The sequence below is a fragment of the Branchiostoma floridae genome, chromosome 2, assembly GCF_000003815.2.
Source record: "Branchiostoma floridae strain S238N-H82 chromosome 2, Bfl_VNyyK, whole genome shotgun sequence".
NCBI lineage: Eukaryota > Metazoa > Chordata > Leptocardii > Amphioxiformes > Branchiostomatidae > Branchiostoma > Branchiostoma floridae.
In genome coordinates, this window is record NC_049980.1 from 9,438,459 (window position 1) to 9,464,738 (window position 26,280).

At 40.2% G+C, this 26,280-nt stretch overlaps 1 protein-coding gene across 1 annotated transcript in view; it reads left to right on the forward strand.

Annotated features, from left to right (window-relative positions):
• Positions 1 to 26,280, forward strand: part of LOC118403238 (microtubule-actin cross-linking factor 1-like) — a gene marked incomplete in the record, with an annotated part of 170,307 nt that overhangs the window by 136,449 nt on the left and 7,578 nt on the right. The window contains 22 exon segments of the mRNA XM_035801844.1: positions 152 to 647; positions 1,417 to 1,583; positions 1,894 to 2,076; positions 2,631 to 2,774; positions 3,274 to 3,424; positions 3,921 to 4,090; positions 4,634 to 4,849; positions 5,392 to 5,505; positions 5,707 to 5,820; positions 6,339 to 6,551; positions 7,088 to 7,249; positions 7,494 to 7,664; positions 8,126 to 8,292; positions 8,749 to 8,908; positions 9,444 to 9,770; positions 10,678 to 10,762; positions 11,582 to 11,584; positions 12,290 to 12,519; positions 12,804 to 13,010; positions 13,518 to 13,637; positions 13,817 to 13,924; positions 14,412 to 14,630. Coding sequence (XP_035657737.1) covers positions 152 to 647; positions 1,417 to 1,583; positions 1,894 to 2,076; positions 2,631 to 2,774; positions 3,274 to 3,424; positions 3,921 to 4,090; positions 4,634 to 4,849; positions 5,392 to 5,505; positions 5,707 to 5,820; positions 6,339 to 6,551; positions 7,088 to 7,249; positions 7,494 to 7,664; positions 8,126 to 8,292; positions 8,749 to 8,908; positions 9,444 to 9,770; positions 10,678 to 10,762; positions 11,582 to 11,584; positions 12,290 to 12,519; positions 12,804 to 13,010; positions 13,518 to 13,637; positions 13,817 to 13,924; positions 14,412 to 14,630 — 3,927 coding nt within the window.

Genomic DNA, 26,280 nt, shown 5'->3' on the forward strand with positions numbered 1-26,280 from the left:
TAGCACTAGCTGTGGGATGTGCAGACCATTATGTTAAAATGCTGCCAATATGATTAGGCATATGCTTAATTCCAGGAAAAAAGTCTGTAAGCATACATGGATGATATGCCACATCATGCACTCTGTGTGTTAACTGACTTGTTTTGTCTAGGTCATTCTGAGTGAGTTTGAGAGCCACAAACCTCAACTAGACCAGCTCAACCAATCAGGACAAGCCGTCCTTGATTCCATGGATGCAGATGCTGCCAAAGCTTCCCCCATTGGCCAACAGATGGCAGCTGTCAATCAAAAGTGGGAGGAGCTAACTGGGCAACTGAAGGGCAGAGAGGATAAGATAGCTGCTTCCATGGAAGAGGGTCAGAAGTTCAGTGATGCCACTAAGGAGCTGTCTGATTGGCTGCCTGAAGTGACTGACAAGCTGAATGGCCAATTACCTGTCAGCTCACAGCCTGATGTGGTAAAGGAACAAATGGAGCAAGCCAAGGTGCTGCAGGAGGAGCTGTCCAACATGCAGCCCAAACTTGAGGAGGCTCAGAAGTCATGTGAGAAGCTACAGGCCCTGAATGATGATCCTATGATGCAGGCAGAATTGGGAAGAAGACTAGACGCTGTCAAGGGTCCTTTCAACAGAGTGGCTGGCAAAATTGGTAAGCCATACACATGTATATCTGCTGTAAAATAGACAATTTGATTAACGCTATGTGTATCTTATGATGTAGATATTTAATTAAGTAGTTCTTGATACTGTAATACAAGACAAGGTGAATTTTTATATTAGATTGGAGCACATTAATACTCTGTTACCAATAGCATGCTTGTTATACTTATAACAGAGTATGTTTTGTCATGATGAAAGTCAGAAGCTCCCTTATCCAAAGGTTTTTTTTTTATAAATCACAGTTTTTATTAATTTTCCAAACAAAAGATACACAATATAGAAACCCAATACTGAAAGATTAGGTTCAGGGCTCTAGCCAGTGTCCGTTTTTCCATCATTTGACAGAAATATGCTGGATGTGACGGAAAATCTTAAAACCAATCCGTCAACCTTCACGGACAAAAAATCCTTGGTGGAAGCTACAGGCGGCTTGGGGACGCCGTTCACGGCCGTAAAAGCTACACACTGTTTGTTTTGCTATTGTTATGATTGCTGACAATGTGTGTTGGCGCCCTTTCGCATACAATGATCTCATTAAAAACCCGTTTTCAAGGTCTCCGTTCAGTCTTTCTAACTCCTGGAATAGTGTTTCGCGGCAATGGGAATTGGCTGACGGAAAAAAAATTCGAGCTGGCTAGAGCCCTGATTAGGTTACATGTACTTAGATCATAGCTTGCTGTACAACACAACTTTTCTGTTTTAAATTTTCCAATGAAATAGAAAACATTGTGACCATGCTGTTTATTCTTTTTATCTAGCTGACAGACAGCAAAAGTTGGAGGCAGCATTGTTGTCCTCTCAAGAGTTCCAGCAGTCCTTTGACGACCTTCTGAACTGGGTCAAGGACAAGGAACAGCAGCTGGACAGCCAGGAATCTGTGTCTGCTGACATGGACAAACTGGACCAGCAGTGGACAGATATACAGGTAATGATAAAGCTGTGATTTTTGAAAATAGATTATTGCCAGACAATCAGAAACTGTCCCTGCCTAGACTTGACGATTATAGTTTTTGTCCATCACACGACCATAAGGACCTTGACTTGTGTCGCCCTTGTGAGTCGGGGTATATAACTGTTTTGGGAAAATAAAGGAATTGAGTAAGACTATATGCGGCAGGAGATAAATGTTTCAGTCTGCTTGCACTATTTGTTTTACTGTACAAGTGGACCAGATTTTCATTTCGAATGTTCGTGTTCTAAAGCCTTGACTAATGAATCATGACCCGTTTCCACAGGATTTGACCAAAGAACTGAGCACCAAAGACCCATCAGTGAAGGCAGTGTTGTCTGAAGGCCAGAAACTGCTGAGTGAGACCCGTGGTGCAGACAGGGCAGCCCTGGAAGATCAGTTGGAGGAGCTGAAGAAGAGATGGGAGGATCTCGGCAACCGGGCGGAGTCAAGGAAGGAGAAAGTACAGGTATGATCTATGGGCTTGTTGTAAGACCTTTCACTCTTGTAATGCTTACAAGTATGGGCCTTAGAAAAATAATATTTCTTAAAGGAGAGAAGCTTTCTTACATTCTCACTGACAAAAGGCAGTGGATGCTACCTGAAATGTCTGACCATTTCCAAAATCATATCCAGACTTGCTTGACAGTAACTGCTTTTGGGCATTTTTTACAATGTACAACAGTCCATTGTTTCTGTTGAAACATGTACAAATGCACTTGACTCCAAGTTTGCGGAAGCCCTTTCCCTTTTTTAGTTGTTTCGCTCATACTACTATTGTTGACAAAGTAATTGTGTGTCAGCCATTGTTAAGAAAGCAAAATAGCTATTTAAAACAGGAGAAGGGCAGCTGGATATGATTTTGGCAACGGGCATAATGATTGTGGAAATTTGGCGATCTTATTACCTGGATGTCTAACCTTCATTGACGCAAGAGAAGGGCAATTCCTGTAAGATAACACACCAGTGTACTTCTTGAATGTATGCCTTGTTGATAACACTTTTCCCTTCATCTCCCACCAGACCTGTAAGGAAGCTGCGGAGGAATACGCTCAGCTCCTGGAGGATCTGTTGCCATGGCTACACGAGGCAGAGGAACAGCTGGAGGCGATGAGCCCCGTCAGTGTTCAACTTGATGAGCTACTGGACCAGATCACAGAAGTGGAGGTAATGATCTTGTTACCATTAGCAGTATAGGGTCTTACTTTGAGAAAAGTAAACAGCTTTAGACATGTCTTTGTCATCATGTTGATACATGCAACAAGCTTTCGTGCTAAAAAGATTTAGAAATATCCTCTTTGTGTAATTGTACATTGTATGAAAGGGTTTTGATCCAAGCTCTTGCATGGTGTCTACAGAATAAAGCCCTTCTGAACAATAGTTTAGAAGCTACTCCAAATTTTCTTCAAGCAATGACTGTTTTTAAAGGTAAGGTACATACATTTGTACCTCCAAATTTTCGACAGCTGATAGTTCACGGAGTTCATGGAGAGTTACCCAGTCTCGATCTCGCGCGCGAGAAAATTTAGAGTAACTGTATTCATGCGTGACTGATGAACCTCTTCAATGAGCTTAGAAGCACTAATCGTGCATGTTTGCTTTGTTTTATGACTTTCACATGATTCCACAACAACACAAGAACCTTAAATTATCTTCTCCTATACAGCTCCTTGAGAAGGATGGTCAGGAGCACGAGCCAGGTGTGAAGTCGCTCAACTCCGTGTCTGATGCACTCGTCAACAGCTGTGAAGCAGACGACCAGAGTGTCATGGACACCACCGCTGACTTCAACTCCAGATACCAGCAGCTCGGACAAGGTACGAAATCATCAGGGTCCCCTCAACATTATACAGTACAAGTCAGGGCCACATGTTTTGCCACTTCTAAGGAAACAATTCACTCTAACTTTCTTCTTCCATAATCCCCCTCTGATCAGAAAGAAGTTCTACGCTGAAAGCTTCTTTCCTAGATCAACATCATTATGGAACAAGGTTCCTTGTAATTGCTTTCTTGATAGGTTAGAGCCCTAAACTTTTCAAGTCATAGGTGAACCTATCATCACAATCCAGTACAGTTACTGTAGTAACACAAAACGTTTGAGAGCCTTGTTTTGTGGTAAATGGTAAATCTATGAAAAAAAGCCTTATGAGGGCCATTTCTCTCTCCCAGGGTTAGCACTTGGCAAAAGCCCATGGCTTGTTGGGCAGCGCTGACGGCTTGTAAACAGCAGAATAAATAAGTAAATAAATAAGTGCTGTTTCTTCAAAACCTCCAGGGAGACAAAGTTGATGATTCCTTCCCTTCTAATCTTAGGTCTGGGAGAGAGGAGACAATCCCTGGAGGACATGCTAGGACGTCTGAAGGAGTTTAACGAGGCTGTTCAGGATGTCCAGGACAAACTCATCAAGCAGGAGGACAAGCTGGCGGAGCAGGAGACCCTCGGGCCAGAGGCAAGGGACAGCAAACAGTTCCAGAACCTCAAGGTACCCTAGATCTTCAGTTGGGAGATGATTATTGGTCTTCAGTCATGCATCCTTCTGTCCCGTGACTGAAATTTGGTTGTTAGGACAGAAAATAATTTTACCCCATCTGTCCCAAAAATGCCATGAAACTGCTGGAAATGTACTTTCAATGCTTGAAATGACATATTTAACCAGGAAAATCAACAACTGGGGCTCCCAAGAAATGAGTGGGACAGAAATAAAAATTAAAGCTGGAGATAGCCTTGTTGGGGTGCCATGTCTTGCATTTGTAGATCCTTGTCTTCACTGCAATGAATGAAAGAAATCATGTAGAAAGCTATGACTCACACTTAGCGCTGTTGATGGCATACTGAACAGCTAAGGTAAAAGGTAGAGGTAGTCCCTGATAGCCTTTTTAAGGCTGTAGGGGCCAGAGCTTGTTATCTTACTAAACAGTAGCATCAGTCGTATCACTTTTGTGATAGTAAGTTCATACTTTCTCTCATATTAAGACTTTAACTCACAGAATTATGCCAACTACATTTGTACTTTCCTTTGCTTTAGAATCTCCAGTCCGAAGTGGCTGATCTGCAGTCTAAGATAGACTATGCCAAGGACTTTGGGGAGGGCGTCCTGGCCGACGCACCTGAGGGGACGGACTCGAGCCTGATCCGTGGTCCGCTGGAGGCTGCGAAGGATCGCTGTGAGAAACTGAGCAGTCGGATCGAAGAGCTGTGCGGAGAGCTGGAGTCAGGATTACATGAGCTGAACCAATTTCAGGTAGGATGAACAACATTGCATGAAGTAGTTTCAAGCACAAATAACATGTTTGCAGAATGATCAGGTTACAATTTGGAAAATATTACATAAAGCCCAGCCAAACTACAATATGTTAGCCTGGATACCATCCGGGTAGTAGTTTGCTCCTATGATCGCTTACCCGTCTTGGGAACTGTATCAAATCTTTGGGTGGTGATGTCCATTAATGAGGGAATAAAGGAGTGGGTTCTAGGTTGCTCGGTCAAACAGGCATTCCAACATCAAGAGGACGGAGGGTGTTTTGGGTGTTGGAATGCCTGTTCAAAGGAGCATTTGAATAGCACAGAGAAGCGACTGTATATAGTGTATAATAAACGTCGGAGCAAACCACTATCTGTGGATGGTACCCAGGTTTACAATATATACAATATAGAATTGGGGTGAACAGGAAGAACAGGATTCAGGGAGGATCAGCTCATTTAACCTAAGTCATTGTCCAGGAGAATCTGCATTGTACCGGGGTATATTGCTGTTTTATGACAACTTACGATCTTCTTCTGCAGAACAACCTGCGTGACCTTCAGACCTCCCTTGGTGACCTTGAGGATGACCTTGACAACATGGATTCTGTTGCCAGAGACATCGATGCCATTAATGCTCAGATTGAGGAAATCAATGTAAGTGCACAACACTGAATGTAGAAAATATTAGCAATGGCGGCAATATTTTCAATAGTCATTTTTCCTGATAGAGACCAACATGTATGTCAAACATGGTATAATCTCATGGTTCAATATTAGTTTAAAGCGCATCTATGTGTCTTACATAGATGTAAAGTACTTTTAAAGTACTTTTTCATTTGCTCTTTGTATCTGCAGAACTTCGATGACAAACTGGGTGATAAGAAGTCAGAAGCTGATGCAGCAGTGAAACGATGTCAGGAACTGATTGATTCTGGTACAGCCTCAGATCCAGAAGACCTCAAGAAACAGGTAAACCTTAGCTGGAATCATGTTACATTTCTAAGTCTATTGCAGTCTTGGTAAAAATGTACATTAATTTGTAGTGTAGGAACATAGGGAAAAGATATGCTAACGTTGATGTTGTTACCAGGATTACATGCAGGGCTCAAAATACTTTTTATAGCCACAGCCAAAAGCTGTGACCCCCTTTACTGAAGTTGCCCATAAACATTTCTATACTACATTTTATGTTGAACCCAGATCTAGTGTTGCAATGTTGATTTTGGTCCTTGGTGTTCACAGCAGTAGGCTGCTTGCAGGACACTTACAGTCTCCATCCTGAAACTGTAGGTAGCACACAATGCTACCAGGGTACCTAAAATTGAAACTACATGTAAGTTTCGCTAAAGAAAATATGGTAGTGCTGCACAACAGGGCAACGGGGTATTTCGAACCCTGACATGGCTAAAATGACTAAGCCATAACAACTATTTTTGATTCACATTGATTTTTTTCTAATTTCATTTTTGTCACACAACCTCCTCTAGCTTGACGCAATCAACAAAAGACTGGCCAAACTGAACGACAAGGCCGGGGGGAGAAAGACGGACCTCTCCTCCGCCCTCGGCAAGCTGCAGACTTTCTATGACACCCTGGCTGCACTGCATGATGGGATTGAGAAAGGAGAGCTGGAACAGCAATCCCAGCCTCCCATTGGTGGGGATTTGGCCAACATCCAACAACTGGACAAGAACTTACAGGTTAGTACTGCTGTCTCAGCAGCTGCTTAGATACAGTGATGCCTTCACACAGTTTGCAGTATCTCACTCAAAGCCATACTAGCCTTAGAAATTAAAATCTTCCTCTGCAAACATGCATAGGATAAAGTGTAGTCATATACCAAATAGCAGTTACTCAAGCAACTGAAATATGATGTTGGAAACGGCCAGAAGTTTCAGTTGGCATCCACTACGTTTTGTCAGTGACACCGAGCATCAGTGACTATCAGTTGATATGTAAATGAGGTGAGGAAAAATTTAGCTAGTCCAAAAGGAATCAAACCAAAAGTAAGATAAAGCCTGGACATGGTTGATGAAAACGTAATATCAAACCTGTTCAATAGATATGCTCAGTGTCACTGACAAAAGGTAGTGGATGTGTCTGACCATTTCTGAAGTCCTATCCAGGTGTTTGAGTGACTGCTATTTGGCATATCTTCTTACCTTGATGTCTAAACTTCATTGATAATGTATAGATTTTACATGTTTGTTCAGACATGTTTGTCCCTGTGTTACAGGAGTATCAGCAGGCCCACATCGAGCCCCTCCAGGCACAGGTGGACTCTGTCAACAAGACAGGCCAGGGACTGGTCCAGTCTGCCAGTCCTGGGGTCAACACCAGTGGTCTGGAGGCTGATCTAGAGGCAGTGAATGATAGATGGAACAGCCTGGCATCGAAGGTAAGGAAATACAGGGAGTGTGGGCAATTCCTGGCAAAGCTTGCCTCTGATGATCAATGCCAGAATGTAGGTTGCAAGAGAAAAGTTACATTATAGACTTTTTGTACATTATGTAATAAGTGCTCTATGCTTCATGTGGAAACATACATATTTTCATGTTTAATACTTCAATATCTGATCTAAAACATAAGGATGATTGGAATAAGTATACATGTATAATGATTTTAATCCATTTCTTCCCAAGGTGTCTGAGCGGAAGGCAAAGCTGGACCAAGCACTGTTGCACTCTGGGAAGTTCCAGGAGACCCTAGCGTCACTTCTCGAGTGGCTGTCTGACACAGAAGAACTAGTGGCGAACCAGAGACCACCGTCCTCTGAGTTCAAGGTCATCAAAGCACAGCTGCAGGAGCAGAAGGTGATTAAACAGTTCTTTTTAGTCAGTTGCCAAAGTCAGCTAGCACTGGAAGTGGAAGATTGCAGTAATCCAGTGGCCTGCTGCTAAAATATTATTTATATGAAGGTTTTAGTGTTCTCAACCACCACAAGATAGGGCAGTGTGACATAACATTCTTTTTGATTACTTTTGAATGTATTCTATTCATTTCTTGAAGTGATGTACTGTACATTTTATAATGAAATACTTTGTATATCAGCAGTTGTTTTTTTTGCTAATCAATATATGTGAAGATAGTTGCTTTAATTTTAAAAAGTGTGAACTTGAAATACACAATGTTTGTTAGAAATAGAAGTTTTGTGAAGTAACACTCAAAAATCTGCATGCGTTGACCAAGTACAAATGTATGTGGAATTGACATTCAGATTCAAAGTTAGGGAAAAGATTAAGTGCAATATAGGAATGTTATAATTGTCTCACAGCTGCTTAAGAGACTAGTAGATGACAAGAAGCCGACAGTGGACTCCCTGAAGCAGGAGGCGGAGCAGCTGTCCAGCATCGCTGACCCTGCAGACCGCGAGAAGATTCAGCAGCAGCTAACGGACCTGTTCCAGCGCTGGGACGCTCTCACCACCAACGCTGCAGACAGGTATTCAAACACAGATCTGAAGTTTTTTTATATTACCGGTAATGAATAACCGACTTAGGCGGTTATGTACATTTTGAGAACAAGCCACAGAAAAGGATGATGACTTAGTGACCTTATGGCTAATATTTTCTGTTTTTCTGCTTTGCACACTCTTGTTTATATTGAATCATGAGATAAAGGGTTCTCCAAGGTTTTTAATGCAATTTATCCTGTACGGAATAAAGATTTTTTGTAATTTTAAATCCCCAAGTCATGTAGTTACTATATTTTAGACATACTTTTTATAAACTTGCATCAGTGTTTTACAATGTACAATGTTACCTTCTTCAAAAGCAAACCTGCCATCTTTCTTCCAATTGTGACTACTGCAAACAATATTAACTATCATTTAAGCACAGTCATTTGCAAGTCACTGCTAAAAGGACTAAGTCTCTAAATTTGAATTTCCTCCCACAGAAAACAGAAACTTGAAGACATCTTGGAGGTTGCCAAGGAGTTCAAGGATGCGCATGACCCCCTGGTGGAGTGGTTTGAGGCCACGGAGAGGAAACTGTCATCTCAGCAGCCAATCGCAACAGACCCTGCCAAGATGGAGGAGGACACAACAGAGCATCAGGTTGGTGTCCTGACTCAATGTTTTAACTGTTCCGTTTATTCCGTGGCTGCACAGTGCAGATGGTTGGTCCACACTTGTGTCAACTGAAGTTAAAATAGAGAAATGTTTGTACGGATGAGAAGGTGATGAAAATGAAGGCAGTTGAAAAAAGCCAAAATGTCTGAATTGAAATTGACTGATTAAATGTGATGAAATCTACATGACTAGATAGTACATGTACAAGGTATTGCCTTGTATGTCATAACTGAAAAACACACAGTCACTTAGTTATTCTTTGTATTCATTCTTGATTTCATATATTTGAAAGTTATTCATCAAAAGAGCATTTTATAGCTTCTATCATTAGCTTGAATTTCTAGTATTTTGAGATACTCCAGTTTGAATTGGTTTGATTTTTTTGACCATATTGTGCCAAAAGAAATGCCATTGCCCCAAAGTAGAGCCTAGCTTTATGTTTCAACCGTAGTGGATTGAATTTCAACAAAAATTCAACTTCAACTCTCCATTGAAGATTTTCTAACCACAAACTATCCAGGCATTGGCTGATGAAGTGGCCAATCAGGAGGCAGCAGTCAATCAGGTGACCAAAGCTGGCCAATCATTGATGGAGCTTTGCAGTGATGATGAACAGGTGTCTGTGAAGGGTCAGGTTGACTCTGCCACGGACCGTTTCAAGGACATTCAGGAAAAAGTCCGTAGTCGTGGAGACCAACTTGAGCGGGCGAAAGAAAGTCGCCGCCTTTTCGGTGCAAACGCCCTTGCCCTTCTTGCATGGATGACGGAAATGGAGGAGACGCTTGCGAAGTTAGAAGTCATCGCTGTTGAACCCGTCACGGTGGAGACACAACTGCAAGAACAGACGGTATATTTACAGTAGCAGTGGAGTGTCTCCTGTCGCTGCCTCTCTGCATCTTCAGAAATCTAATAATTTGATCTTGATCTCGACAGCTTATCCCAACTCTCACCTCAGTAGATTTTCTTCCTGTCTTTGCCAAAGAACAAAGTAGCAGTGCTTCCTTTTGGTGGAGTGTTTTCTCTTAAACCTGTGTGCTTACCTTTAATCAGGGAACTTCCCAGGAATCCCAAATGATCAAACCTGTTGCTGACCCAAGAATATACATTTATCTTTACCTGACTTCTTGATGGTGTAGGTCCTGGTACATGTACATTTCTTTCCAATACTCCAATACAAAGTAGAAAACTAGTGCCATGTCAATCAATGAAGTGTGTCTTCCTGTTTATCTACTAACAGAGTCTGACATCTACCTCAACCCAGCTGAAGAATTAATGTAATTCTGCTCCTCAAATAGCGGGTTGCCAGCCTGTTTAGTTTTACTCTGTACTCGCTCACAGTAGCTACTGTTGGGAAGATAAAAAGCTGGATAAGGCTGGATACTAAGCTATGCTTCAAACTGTTGTAGAACTGTTCTGACATCTTCCTCTAATAATGAGTAATATGCTGAATTGTAGAATAATATGAGAATGATGGTAATCTTTTTGTGTAGTGAATCCATCTTGTATTTATATGTAGAAGGGCCTCTTTATTGCTCTATCTTGCAGGATTTACCTTACCTTTCACTCCAATATCCTCTGACTGGTGTTGTGGAAAGAATAATTGTGTGATTTGTCTATGTGTAGCCTTGTCCATTATTACAGGAAATGTATGGGCATCATATACTATCATGCAGCTATCTTATACATTTGTATCTGCAACATGTATATATACAGGCTCAGCAGCACAAGAGATTGACTTTGTTTCCTTTTTTTAGGCCATCACCAAAGACATCACTGACCATAAGGCAGCTGTGGAAGAGGCAGTAGAAACTGGGAAATCTCTGCTGACACAAACTACAGGTTAGTGCTGACACCCCTGTCACATGGTATGTTCCAAAATGATCATGAGTTGCTTTGATTGGTTAATATAATGCAGTGAATACATGTACCTTAGTGATAGATTCCTAGAAGTAGATTAGATGTAGAATATAGAGACTAAATCTTAGTCTATATAATATTGTACACCCAACTAAGAAATATGATAATTAATGTCAATGATATTTGATGTGAAGGAAGATTTGTACCAAGTCGAACATCTCTTGTACTTGTAGTCATGTTTTATTTTTGCATGTCTCTAAGAGTGCAAATGTCAACACTTCTGCAGTATTTTTGCCACCTGTGTTATTTTGCTTTCTGTCTATTTCCTGCTTTTTGCATTGTGCTTGTAAGAATGTGACTGTGTAGTCAAAAAAATTCATAAAAGTTGAAAATAGGATTTTCCCTTGTTTATCACATTTACTGCAAACTTGTAATTTAAGTTAGAAAACAAAGTCACTGTGTAAATGAATGAAAGTTGAAGACTGTAAATCTTTGTAATGTTCTTTTCCACAGAAGAAAATAAATATTTTGCTTTATTAGTAGTAGAGATGCATATTATAATCATTTATTCAAGAAAAATGGTTGTTTGAAGTTAATTGATTCGTAGGACCCTAGGGTCCACCGCTAATGGTTATTCTAATAAAGTTTCAAAGTTTCAAAAGGTTTGGGTGAAACCTGAGTGTTTGATTACTGTGAGCATGTCTTCTCATTTCTTGTATTTACTGTTCTTTCTTGACATTCATTCTCTATCCATTCTTTTGTTTTTCCTTTTCACCCGTATATCTCTTTCTGACCCTGCAGAAGGTAAGCACCACATGCTCCGTGTACTTCAACCCTTCGGCCTGAACAATGCAATCACTTGTTTCACACATTCTGATTAATTTTTCAGGCCTTCTCCATTTTCGTTTTTTTTTATTTATTTCTTAATTTATTTATCTATTGTGTTGTTTTGTTTTTTCAATGTATAAGAGTATGTAGTCCCCATTTCTAACCCATAACCACTTGGTCGTTTTTTAGTTGCCTGCCCTGACCTCCATCCACTATGTAGCTAGTCATCAATTACTGACATGGATCATGATGCAAGATAAATCTATAGATTCAAGGAGTATTTAGGGTCATATCAGCTCAATGGACAGTGGTTGAAAATGAGTTGAAACCACTGTCTGTCGATTTGATACCCCTAAATACCCTGTTTCAAAAAACAATGAAAATACATGTAGGTACACTGAACTAGGGTTACATGAATCTTGCCCTGTGTTGCTACTAAACCTGTTTTCTTCTTCACCATAACAGTTTACTTGATGTACTTTTACTGCATGGTTCAACATGCATGTCCAGGGATGCCACTACAGAATGAAGAATGTTTCTTAGCTAGAGTTCCTTTCTGAAACGTAGAGCTACCGGTTTTCATCCTAGTGTCTGTATTACGTTTTGTACACTGTTGTGTACACATCATTTTGATCTCTTAAAAAAAGTCTAACGAAACGTTTTAAACAAATTTGCCCACAGGAGATGAGATCCTTGTCATTCAAGAAAAACTGGACAGCATGAAGGACCGGTATGCCAACATCTCCTCCAAGGCCAATGACAGACAGCAGAGTTTGGAGCAAGCTCTCCCATTGGCCAAGAAGTTTAAAGATGCCACTGAGAAGCTGTCTGATTGGCTAGACAAGGTTGAGGCTGATATGGGTACTGCTGAGGATGCTGCTGGGTCTGAACAACAGCAGGAAAGATTCAGGGTAAGATAAACATCATCATCATCAGTACCCTCAAGTAGCCCCGCAAGGGGCAACGTAGGCATCTTCGACTTGACTTGGAGAACAGAACAAGAAAAGAATAGAGGGCGAAGAGCAAGAAAGTCTTTTAGGAAAGGAGTGAGTGAAAGAATAGAAAAATCAAAAATGAAAAGATTTCTATTTTCTTAATGCTTTTCCAGGTATGATCAAACCAAGCATTTTAAAGAACTATGTAAAAAAAGAAACATGCAGATCCAGATCATGATGAATTTTTGCAAACCTTTCAGGAATACAAAAAGCAGGTTGATGAACACAAGCACCTGGTGGCTAACATGAACGAGGCTGGACCTAAACTGATGGAGTCGAGTCCCGGAGACGGGGCGCGTTCCGTGGAAGACAAGATGGCGAACATCAACCAGCGGTATGACTCAATGGTCGCTGCAGTGAGGGAGAAGGTCGATGAGTTGGATGCCGCTCTTCAGAAGACACAACTGGTGAGAGTGCATGTTTACTATCCCTGCAGCAGATTTAAGTTTTGATTGTGGGTTGTGTGATGAGCACAGTTTAGTCCCTTGTTTCTGAAGATATTTCCTTCCTTCCCAAAGTATGGCATCGGTGTGGTGTATATGGTAGAGCATTTAGGCTCAGAACCAAGAGGTTCCCGGTTCGATATAGTCTAGTACTTGTCATTGCCTCCGATGTTGTGCTTGTGAAAGGCACTTTACAAAACTTTCCTTAATGGTAAAGTTACGGCCACAGAGCCTTTTGGAAAGTGTGCTTAAAAACACACACGGATTTGTTGCACGAACATTTGCTACTAAGAGATGTAAAAAAAAATTCACATAGAAGTTAGAATCAAGTTATTTCACAAAAGGAACTAAAAATAACTTTTTGTTATATTTGTGTGTGTTTGGGGGGCGTGCATTAGGGGTCACATACACGTATGCAGATGCACCCTCAATTTAAATATTCTAATGTTCAACGTGTAAAATTTCCCCCAGCTCGGCCACGGAGCTGACCAACAACTGGAGTGGTTAGAGACCCTGGAGAATCAGCTGGACAACCAGGAACCAATCAGTGTTGAGCCAGACAAACTCCGCACGCAGCTGAAGGAGCAAAAGGTAAGATTTTCATCACAAGACTGCACCAAAAACTTGCAACAATTTGGAACTGTATATTATAACATACATGTAACACTGTAACACTACATACATGTAAGAAACCCCAAGCTGTCTGTTTAAGAAATTTTAACTTTTGGTTTACTCTTGATATGTAATGCTTTTTCTTACTGTCTTTACAGGCAATAAATGAGGACGTTATCCGTCACAAGGAGCGTGTGGAAGAGATCATCGCATCAGGACAGACCATGTTAGACAGCAGTGTGGATGAGGACAGCTCACAGCTGCAGGTCCTGACACACTTCTTATCATTTATATCTAACAGTATGGAGTGTGAAAAGTTCTTAATATGAAAACAAAGTGCTGCATAAAACAACCTGTATTTTTATGTTCATGCAAATGTACATTGTACATCTGCCTATTGTGTGCAATACCATTAAGCGCTGATAGGGGGCGCTCTAGCATGTCTGAGCTGCTGTCTGGGATACAGTATGTACTTACATATTTCAGGTGTGGAGTGGAGTAAATAGGGGCTATTATACCATCACATAGAATGTACATTTACATCGTATCTTTGTCATATGGTGCTATACTCTCCAAGCAGAGGTTGGTGGGGAAAATCGTGACATTTCCCATATAAGGAAAGATCACGATTTTACCCACCAACCTCTGCTTGGAGACTAATGGTGCTAAGGACAAGGCATATTGTTCTGAAGACAGTTACATTCCAGCATTATTCAACCCAAGAGTAAAACTTTTTCCTTACATTTTCCACAGGACAAGGTTGATGAGCTCCGGCGTCACTATGACGATGCCAGCAAGAGGAGCTCTGATAGGCTGAGCCAGCTGGAACTTGCCCTCCCATTGGCCACCCAGTTTGCAGAAGTTCATGAGGACCTGGTGCCCTGGTTAGATGAGATCGAGGCTGAGTTGGAGGCCATGTCTCCGCCTGCACTGGACGAGGACATCGTGAAGACACAGCAGGAGGAGAACAGGGTGAGTTGGTTCTTTAATACTGATTGGGATGATGGGAATGGTCATCTAGGAATGGGGTTGAAACAGGACATACAATGTCATGTAGTTGCTTGATGTTGCTGTTTGACTTTGCTATGTTCCCCATGTACATGTTTCATAGGGAAAGGATGTGTCCATGTCAAGGTGATATTATTTTGTTTTGTTGAAATACCCATAGGAACAACTGCAGATTTTTAGGGAACTGATAGGGGGTGTGACTGTAATCAGAAAGAACTTGAAGTGTTGTCACTTGCATGTGATCTAACAAAATTATGTCATTTTCAAGACTATAACGTCATGAAAATGCTGTATGGTTAGTGCATGATTGCATTATTATCAGCAAGTTCAAGTTACCAGTCAAATAGTAGTCTAGTATGCTTTTAGTATTTCTGTGTCCTCTCTCAGGTTGGAGTGTTAAATATGTTTTCATTATTGTTTTGGCTGATGAAAAAGGAAAGACACAATTTAGGAAATCTGATGTTCTGCAACTTTGTTGCTATATATATATGGTCTTTACAGAAATACGTGACTTAATCTTAATCTTCATCGTAATGGGATTTTTTTTTCTTTTCCATTCTTGCTGGTAGGTTTGTATGACAGATGGTCGTGAATGCAATAAAAGGATGTACTTGGCCATGTAATTTCAGTGTTGCTCTTAAGAAAATTGTATTAGTACAGGGTCTGGGATTACCTTGTAAGTGCTGCTAGAGTAGTTTCCTGTTACCCAGGACATGACCAGAATTCAAAAAGCTCTTCTCAGAAATTTTACTCAAGAGTTTAAAGCTGGGTTGCCCATTACTGGCACATGCTCTTTTAATGCTAGACAGTTGTAATCTGTAGAGCAGATATACATACAATAATGATGTCTGGAGAAATTCTGTGGATTTTTTAATCAGTTACAAGACCTTGTACACAGCAGGGTAGCCTAGAGTAACAGATACATGTTTGACGTCAGTGCTGCAGAAATAACTGTCATTTCCAAGCAGATGTTTTGCTTCAGCTCTTTCAGGTTGTGTGGAGTTTTTTGTGGGTTCTTTTTTTTTTTTTTGAGAGGTGCTTTTTTATGTTCTCGTTTTTTCAACATATACACACTACCTCACAATGAAGTCATGATCAGTTGACTCACGTTTGGGATATAAGAGGCATGCTCTTTTCTGTAAGGCGTGGGCAGGCCTTTTTAATTTCCCGACATTCGTAGGGAAGATATTTTATTTTACGTAATTCGTAGTGGGATGAAGCGTAAAATAGCCTTAGTGAATTTAACGTAAAGCATAGTCAACCATCCCAAGATAGCGTAAATCGTTGTCAGGACCCCCATGCAGACCCTCATATAGTGTTGCAGTTGGCACAAGATTTATTGCACTTCAAAGTTGCTCTATGGGGTATTTGATAGTTCCTTTGTGTGTGAAGCCACAAAGTGTTATGCGGCTTGTGCTCATTATCACAATTTGATCAGCTCTGTCTGTTTCATATGATAAGGATATGGGCACAAATGGGACAATAGATACCTGTCAGTCTTGGTTTATTAATGTTGATGGATTTGTTCTGCAGGGATTCTGCAGTTCCTAATTAGACATTTATGCAAGTTTTTGCAAGAAGAAAATCCATGTAATCTTATTATAAAGCTGAAATTATTTTCTAAAGCAGACATTTCAGTAAAATATGCAATGTAAATATTGTTATGTGAAAAATATTTTTGTTATGTTAAAATGGTGTTTGGCTATAATATTAACACTGAAGATTGTTTACACTTTGAAGTGGTGCTTTGTGCCAAGTATGAAATCAGTTTTCCCCTGAGTTCTTATAAAACAATCAAGTTGAAATCATCCATCCTGATTTTTACAAATTGTACACTAACGGAATTAGGATGTCCCTTGATGGTGATATAGGTCAAATTTGAAGCTTATTAAGTAGATGATTGATGGGCTGTAATATTATTCATAAATATGCTGATGTCAGAAATGGCTGGAGGATAGATGACAGACATTTCTTTTCTAGTTCAGTAGTATTTTATCTCCCTTTTTTCTTCCTACAAAGCTAACCCCCTGTTTTATTGTTTTGCATTTTATGTATGGTCTTTTATGGTAAATTCCATGTTTCTATAGCAAGAATATAACCATGAAGTACATGCATCATAACATGGTAACCTTGTAGGAGGTGTATTTCTGTACAAAATATATTTCCTACCATATTTTGTTGCAACATAGTGCATCAGATAATCATGATAATTGATAAAGAGTTTCACAGAAAAGCATGGTTACATTCAGTACCATGTGTTATACTTAAGATTCAAGAAAAAAACAGCTGATATTCCATCCTGTCCCTGTAGCATTCCGTACAAGAAGTATCATGTAGGGTAGACACATTTGCAGAGCAGCGTTAAGTCTTCCAAATGAAATTTGAGCAACCTGTTATCTCATGAAGTCTGAGATCTGGACCCCAGCCAGTCTTGGTGATGTCAGCGAGGCCCTCTAATGTTACCGAATCACATTACACCCTGGTGTGCAGTCTGTCCTGAATACTAAAGCGGTTCGACTTCCCCCTCAGGCTACCTCGCCGTCTCCCTTTGTCTGTTCCACTCCACAACCGGTCACACGTTCAGCCTCAAGCCGTTTCCCTAACCATGTCGAGCTCTACTTTTATACAACAGACTTTGCTTTTGTAAACAAGTGTATGGCAAGTCTGCAAACATTGTGACCTCATCCAAAAATAAACACAGCTTGTAAGAGTTGACATCAGAGAGCATGACAAAGTCTATCCCATGACCAGAAGTCCTTTAAAGTTCGCAGTGCCTTAGTGCCTTAGGCCATGGCTAAAAGGACCCAGTTGGGACCATACCAATTGTAAACAGTGTCAGGGGAGGGACAACAGTAGCAGGTGCAGTTAGCCGTGGCGTAGAACTGTGGTTAGATATACCAGCTGACAAAACAAGCGTTTCATTTCCAATTAGGGTACAATATGGAAATGTCACAGACAAAGAGAAATCTCCCACTGTGGAATAGATAACAAATGATAGGTTTTTTATTACTCTGTAATACTCTAACTTGACGTAATTGTAGACTACATGTAAGTTCATTTCTGCACAAAGAATATAAATAAGGGTTTTGTGGGTAGAGTTTGAATTTGGCCTTTGTTGTTTAGCCAGATTTTATGGGATATTTAATCATCGCATGACTCATGTACAATATAGCCTTTGTAATAAGATGATTGATATTTAAGGGCAGCTTATAGACTGGTCCATTCCTCTGACTCTGTACTTAAAGGGATCAAAGCATAGTCTTCCTAATGTACCTAAACAGCTAATTTTAGTTTTCAAGTTAATTATACTGATTGCAACCATATTTACCAGACGATAATAGTCCTGGAGAAAACTCTCTCCTTGCTTGGCTGGTTTTCTGGCATGTGTGTCGACCTGCCCCTCCCTCCTGCTTGAGTGGACCTGCCCATCTCTAATTACCTCAGCCCCATACCATACATGGCTGACAGGCAGAGGGACAGGGACGTTACTGCTGGTGTGCCTCACCATTCAGACTATCCCCTCCTTGCATGCCTGTTTATCATGATAATCAGTGTTCTATTCAAGACATATTGAGTAGAGACCTATCTGTAGATCAGATACAGCGGGACTGAATCTGTAAGTACTCTTGGGAACACAGCACCAGAAGGGAAGCAGGCCTTCCTGTGGATTTGGCAACAGTGTCACAGTTCAGCCAGTCACACATAGAGTGCATACTGCTGCCGGCTTAGCTCGCCGCTGACTTGGACCATTTCTGGAGTGAGCCTACTGCAACATGGGGAAGAAGTTGAGCTGCATGCGGAAGAAGAAGAAGAAGGGACAAGATGACGACAACGACGACCCACCGTACGAGCCGGCGGGAGTTCCGGAACTCGACGCGGTGGAGTCGCCGAGTATCAAGCACATGTTGATCGTGAGCGAGAATAGCGACGGGATTGTTCAGAGAGGATTTGGGGACAGGCCGAAAGGGCCGAAGGGGAAGAAAGGATTACGGAACACGTTTGATCCGCCACAGCGGTCGACACGACCGAATGTAAGTCCAGGGGACACGGAAAAACTACTGGGTGATTCTGTACCATCACCAAAAGGTAAGAAAGCTTCAAAGAAGATCAGTTCTCCACCACCTATTACTAGTAATGGTGATGTTGGCAGATGGACAGGAGAGATTTCCTCGCTACCATCATCCAAAAACTCGTCCAGAAACTCTAAAGAGGAAGATGTCGTTCCAGACAAAAAGAAAGACACCAACTCAAAGCCTGAGAAATACAAAGGTCCTGTTCTGGATCGTCAGATTGTGGAAAGTAGCCTTCTGGATGATATTATAAAGAAAGAGGAAGATAACAAGAGAAGAGGAAGTAAAGATGTGCCAAAGTCCCCTACTAAGAAATCTAAAAGTCCTTCCTCCACAGCAAAGAAAACCACATCATCATTACCACATGGTGATGATAAGGACAACCAAGATGAGAAGATAACAGGGTCCGTATCCTCTCCTGGGACGCAGTCCTCAAAACCATTAGACCTGAAGAAGAAATCTGACAAATCTAATTCTGTTCCTTCCAACGATTTAAAGAAATCAAAAGATACAATTTCCCAAGAGAAGGTTGAGAGGAAGGAAAAAGTTCCAGATGAAGGAGCAGACCTTTCCTCAAGGCAGAAAGAGTATACTAAGTCGACCCCTGGTAGATACGGATCAAAGGATTCTCCACAATCGATAAAGGAGTCTGAGAAGAAATCTAATAAAGAGGACAAGTCTGTGGTGGAGGATGGTACAGAAGTGGGGAAACCTTCACAACAGAGAGACAGTGTGGCAGAAGTAATGGCAGATTTAGATAGCATTGATGTTTCCTTGGCACAGGAAAAACAGAAGGAAAGCAAAGCACCTACAAAAGATAGCCCTGCGCAAAAGGAAGATGTTCCAGCTGTGAAAACAAGTATGCCTCAGAAAGCTGCTGACTCCATAGAGCCTAAAGCCAGGACTGAAGTTGCAGAGTCAAAAGCGAGTTTAACACCTGTGAGTGATGAAAAAGTAGCAAAGAAGACAGAATCACAAGACAGTGCTGTTGCAGTGGACAGTTACAAGTTTGTTACACCGAAACAAAAACTTCCAGAAGCAGGTGCAGGCAACTCAAAATTAGACCCCACAGCTCCAATGTTGTTTCCTGAGCCCAAGGACATTGGCAAGCTTTCTCCTATAAAGGAAGAAATCGGTGACAAAAGTTTAGAGCCTGAAGAGAATGGCACAGGAAAAAGTAATGGGTATAGGGCAACAACAAAGGAACAACCATATGTCACAGGTGTTCCTGAAACAATGGACATAGAGTCAAATGTGAGTTTAGACCATGTCAGCAAACTCAATGGTTATACAGCTGGCAAGGCTCAAGACATAAAGCACAGCTCATTATCTGAAGATCATCCTGAAGAATGCAAAGCACCTCATAAAATAGGAACTTCAAGATATTCAAAAGATGGTACTAGTGATTTTGCAGCTAAGGACATTAATGTTGCATTTTTGCTTGATGGTGACAAGAAAAAGTCCCAAAAAGTAACAAGTGCTGAAACTATGTCAAATGGGATTGACAGTGACTCTGGTTATGAGCCCCACCAACTCATTAAGGAAAATGGACCAGTCTTTCCAGATAAATTCAATGAAGGAATACCCGACGGAATGACAAACAATCACGATCAACTGCACCGCGAACGCTCGCTAAGCAACAGTAGCAATCCGACCAGTCCGACCCGTGCATGGGAGTCGACAGTCGGAAACGTCATCACAAAATTGGAAGATGAGGACTTAAAGAAAGCAGAGCTGTATCAGAACTTCCGCGACCACAACCTGGCGAAACAAATAGAGGAGGAAATCACCAAAGACGTAGGCTCTTTTTCTCTCAGTTTCTCCTCAGTTTCTGTATAATTTTGTATTATTTATCATCTTTCATCCCACACTACAAACATGTTATTACAACTGTTAAGTTTTGATAATATGAGCTAGACGTACAGTCAATATCATACGGCACATTTTAGAATTAACACAAAGAGACAGTGCTGTGGAGTTTGCCCCTCCTCCTTGTCTGTGTTCTGCTTGCTCATGATTTGATTCATTATTTGTGACCACCCCCCACCCCCTTATGTGGACAATATTTGTCCATGCTTCATTGACCCTTCCTGTGATCCATGGTCTGACTTCACATTGGATGTTATTTCTCACCATTACATGTGAGGCATACGGCTCTGTTTTCTGCATGCTGTTTCATCCATACAGATGAAAATGCCATCCCTCTTTCACAGCACAAACACAAGGTTGACTTTGTCAAGGTCAAAATCAAGTTCTCAAAAGCTCTTCAGCCCAATTAATTTATTACGTGGTTCATTATTTGTTGTATCATTATTAATTAGATCAGCATTTCATATTATTACTTTCAATATCCTGCAGTAGTTTCCTCTTTGTTGTGCTTTGGGTATATTTCAAGGTCAAGTCTATATATGTATAATTGTACAGTTTTTTGGCATTTAACATAATTGGTAGGCTGCATTCGATGGTGTAGTGTGCAGATGTAGACCACCACTAGAATTTTCTGATTAATGATATTACCTCACATAAGATTATACAATTTCATGTCCCTGTCTTGTTAACTGCTATCGTTAAACATGTAATCGGCTTTTAAGAAATTGAAATTCTATTGATTAAAGATAAAGGCTTTATGTACATGTAATGTAGACCCAGATGCGTTCAAGGCTACCATGCTATGTTATCATGAACCAGGGCAGATGAATGTTTGTATTTGACGTTTTCTGTGTGCCCGCTAAGTGACACTTTAGCGCCGAAATCCACTTAGCATCGCTCAGCGAGGGAAACAGTTTTCAGACGTGATGCAGCCTGTTCCTGTTGTCTCGTCCGTTTTGCTAACCTCTGAGATCATCTGCTATATATGGCCTGACTCTAGTCCTTGGTGACAGCATTGCCAGCCATGGTGCGTTCTGTCAGCGATTACAAAGTATTCTGGCAATGTAGGGGATGGAAAGTGTCATACATGTGTTTTGGTGCATGGCAAGTGAGGAGGGGTTACATGTCATTAGCAGGCAATGACTTGTTGTCTGTATACACACGGATGTGTGAGAATCTGTCAGCCTTGTCTTCACACAGGCTCTCTGAAAAATACCTTCTTAAGTTTTGTGAATTACTCTCACTGCATGCATGGTATCTTCATGTTTGTGTATGTTTGTCAGTGAAGAACATTTTCACATGGTACAGTCGGTCAAGGGGACTGACTACAATGTCAGTTGCCATCCTGTCGTTGACTAAGAGGTTCTTTGTCATCTTGTTTTCTCATCATTGATTTTTAGCCCCCCAAAACACTCATCATTGTCAAAGTTCCAACTGGAAAGTTTAGACATTGGATGACAGTGATGGAGCAATGTTATTTGGCACTGTCCCCAGGACTAGATTATATGTAACTCTGATTTTCAACTGCCTGGATTCCAATCAACAAAGTAATACAGGCTAAATATGATGTATCAAATATCATTTCCATGGGTTCTTTTGATGAAGATGAAAACCGTATGTAAGAGCCTGCTTTTACACAGCACATGTAGTTTGCTCTGATATTCAAATGTTGTTTTGCAATCTTGCACATGTTTTGTAAACATGTCTATATTTGTCCAAGGTGATGTTGTTATGAAAAGTCTTTTACTTCGAAGTTATTGTAAAATTTTACTTTTGAAGTCGTTGACATTTGTTGGTTCAAACATCTTCTTCCTACTTCTTTTCTCTCTACATTTATGAGTCTTAATCATTCCTGTCCTTCATACATGTACATGTAAGTTGAGGCCACAGTCTTAAATGTAGTGATTTTTGCCAACACAGACTAACAATTTGCTTGAAGTTGAAGTATTTTGCTTGGCATTGCATATATGCAAAAAAAGGAATGTTGTGATCCAAATATGCACCCCACATATTTCTTGCATTATACATGAGGTGATACAATAGGTGAAATATTCCACCCTGTTTGGAAATTCTTTCCACAACTTCTTAATGAAATTCCAGAATGATAAAATCTCTAATAAGGAAGAATGTGATCATATTTTGAGAAAACACCGGTCACGCAAGCCAGGGACATTCAGATAATAATATGTTTTGGATTTTTCCTTGTCTCCAGTCTTTCCCGAAGTGCTTAACTTGCATTCTTATCATATCAAGAATATCTGTGATAAAATATAGCTGTCTGATCATGATTCAAGGCATTTTAATGCTGAGTTTTATTTGATTTATGGATGTAATATGATTGTGGGGGAGGGCTCCAGTTTCTTACTTTGTTGATGGTTTCCAAGACATTAAGCATGTAGAATGTGACAACACCTCACCTGGGTCACTAGGGCAGTGAACCTTGAACTTTAACCTTCAGTGTCCCAGGACAGCAACTGAAAAGGGAGAACAAATTGTTCTTTATGACAATTTACAACAGGGAAGACAAGATAAATCTGCTTCATGGGATAGATCTAGAGGTTTTATTTTGTGCGAAATAGAATGCTCAGGATAGTCGTTGTTTGCTGGCAAATCAGATATACAGTCATTAAATGTATTTCTGTGAGCAAGCGATATGAATTCTATGGAAGTCTTACATATTCTAATTTTTGGTCACCATGATACATTCTCCCTGACCCTGAGATGTACATGTGTATGGGAATTATCTCTGGTATCCCTGACTGTAATTATAAATACCAATACAGGCAAAGGTCATTTAGGGGACATCCTAGATATATTATAATGTTACGCACTAGGGAGATACATGACTGTACATTATGTGCCCCACTGCCCTAAAGACTGACAAGGCTTCTTGAATGATCAACTAGACTTGAAAATATTTCAGCATTGATGATACCCTTTCAAGAACCGGATTAGATACACATCTCAAATATTTTACCACAATTATTACAATCACCTACAATGGTGCCTATTGCCAGACCTTTTCAATTTTTTCTTTCACTTTTTTGTGAGTGTTTCGTTTTGACAAATTCAGGGAACTGAGGCATAACTTTGTAGCTTTATTGTGAAATGTGAAATATGAAGAATATGAAAAATGACCTTTCCATGTCCTTTATGCCTGTTTACTCTCTGTCATAGGCTGATTGATGACCATAATCCTTTACAAGTGTAGGCAAAAGCTAATCAGCAACATATGGAAAGCCTTTTGAGATGGCTTTGTTACCTCCATGAAATGTCATGGAGGTTATATTTTACCCCGCGTTTGTCTGTGTGTCTGTCTGTGTGTAAACAAGATAACTCAAGAACGGCTGGGTGGATTGGTTTGATACTTAGTGTTTGTAGGGAGTGATGAAAGCTGGAAATGATTAGATTTTGGGCCCCCTAGTGGCTCCCCTTGGTACTGCAGCGCAACTTCCGGTTTTGCTATCTTGGTGTTCTGAACATGCTATGGTCACGATTTTTTAGTATTAGATAGCTCTTGTGCTCAGGAAGAAGTGACATAAGTTTGGGCCCCCTAGCGTCTAGTTTTGGGATAGCAGGGGCATTTTTGTCAAAAACTTCTGACGAGGATAACTCAAGAAGGGAACAATGGATTTTCATGATTTTTGGTATGTAGGTACCTTGGACAATGTTGTACAAGATGAAATACTAATTATGCAAAATAGGAGCAAATTTGCATGATTAATGACAACATTCAATCATAGTAGTTTTTTTCTATGTATCTCTTGTCTTGGACGTGATATGGTCTTGAAATTTGGGTGGTAGATAGCTTTCAGTGTCATGACAAAGTGGAGCAAATTTCAGCCCCCTAACATTTAATTTAGGAACTGCAGGGGCATTTTTGTCAAGACATTCCAAAAAGGATAACTGCAGAAAGGATTGACGGATTGGCATCATATTAGGCATGCGGGTACCTTAGGCAAAGATGTTCATAATGATATACATGTTATGCAAATGAGGACTTAATTTGCATATTTAATGAGGAAATTGTATAATTCCATTGTTTTCAATAACTGGACTTCAATAAATGTAACACATGTTAATTATGATAGGTGGAATATAAGCAGATACCAACTATGGTAATGAGGAACTTATTTGCATAATTTATGTAAAATTTGCAAAACCGTTTTATGATTAATAATGGGACGTTTGTCAATGATGAACAACACCATGCATAAATTATGTTAATGTCTTAGTCATTTGCATGAAATTTACAAAAGCTCTAAATTTTCATGGAGGTATGAGGTCGCCGAACTCTAGTTTTATTGTGAATTTTGAATTAGGCATTGATAGTCTAAAATACTGTTGGGTATGTTTATAGAATATAAAATCAACCAACCTAAGCATATTGAATGATAGATATATTAATTTTGTATGTCTGTTTTCTCATAATTATTTTGAAATGAAAGTTGTGGGATCTGCAAAACTTTGTAACATGTTACAATTGTAGGGACCACATTTCAGCATGTTGCATTACTGTGAGATTTGCCCCAGGCAATAGAACGAGATTTGGAGTACTATGTCGGACATGTTAATAGTACCACCATTTTGGCTGCTATTGTTGTCCAAGTACCAATCAAATAAATGGATCAGGTCACATTTGTACAAGAGGTTAACGTATAGAATTATGAATAGTAACAAAATTACAATCTTTAAAATTCATTTTGGATATTCATGATGGTACAACATATGTACATGCTGTTGTCTAAGGATCTTAAAAAATGTAAATGTGCATGTATGTTCAATGCATAAATGTCTTGTACATACATGTTATGTACATGTATATCACAGTACATAATCATGTGTTGTATTGAAAAAGCCTTTGGTTACACCATAGGTGAAAAAGGATATGAATGACAGAACCTAGTAATACTAATATTACTATTTTAGGCACAAAAACTTTTAGATGTTTTACTTTAACTGTAACCGTAGATCATTCCTGTGGCAAAAGTTGGTGTCTAAAATTTCATTGCTGGGAGGATCATACAAATTTAGTTAACCAGGGCAGAGATGTGGTAGGCTGGGGCAGCACCTGTTTGACTTGTACTGAGAAAATCAGGTCCCCTGCATGACAGCACAAGTGTGACTCTGTTGTCAGGAAACATATAACTGTGATAGCACCATATAGCAATGGAAAAGTATCCTTAATGTGGGAAAAGGATAATCTAAGTTAGAACGACACTACATGTACAAAATGTAGTTGTAAAATCATAATACTATCCCAGTATAGTAACAGTCCATGCATCAGTTATTGTACAGTATTCAGACATACAGCACCATTCAATAGTTTACTGTAACAGAGGGCACAAGTTGTAGCCAGTTTCCAGTTTGATATATAGATAGAAAGGGACCTTGCTTCTTCCGCTGCCTTTTAGGGGAGAGCCATTTGACCTCTTGGGAGGTTGATACAAATGGTAAAAGGCCACATGTACACTCTCTGGCTCAGTGTTGTTTGTGATGGAGCAATTGGAGAAGTTCATGATAAAAATGTTGTATCATTCACTGAAGCTACAAGATACAAATGATGGCACAGATCGTTGTAGATGATGGTTATGTCTGTCATCGACCTTTCCCAGACCTCTATCATCATAAGTGTTGTGGGGTGCCATTCTTCACACTGATTTATTCCAGTCCTC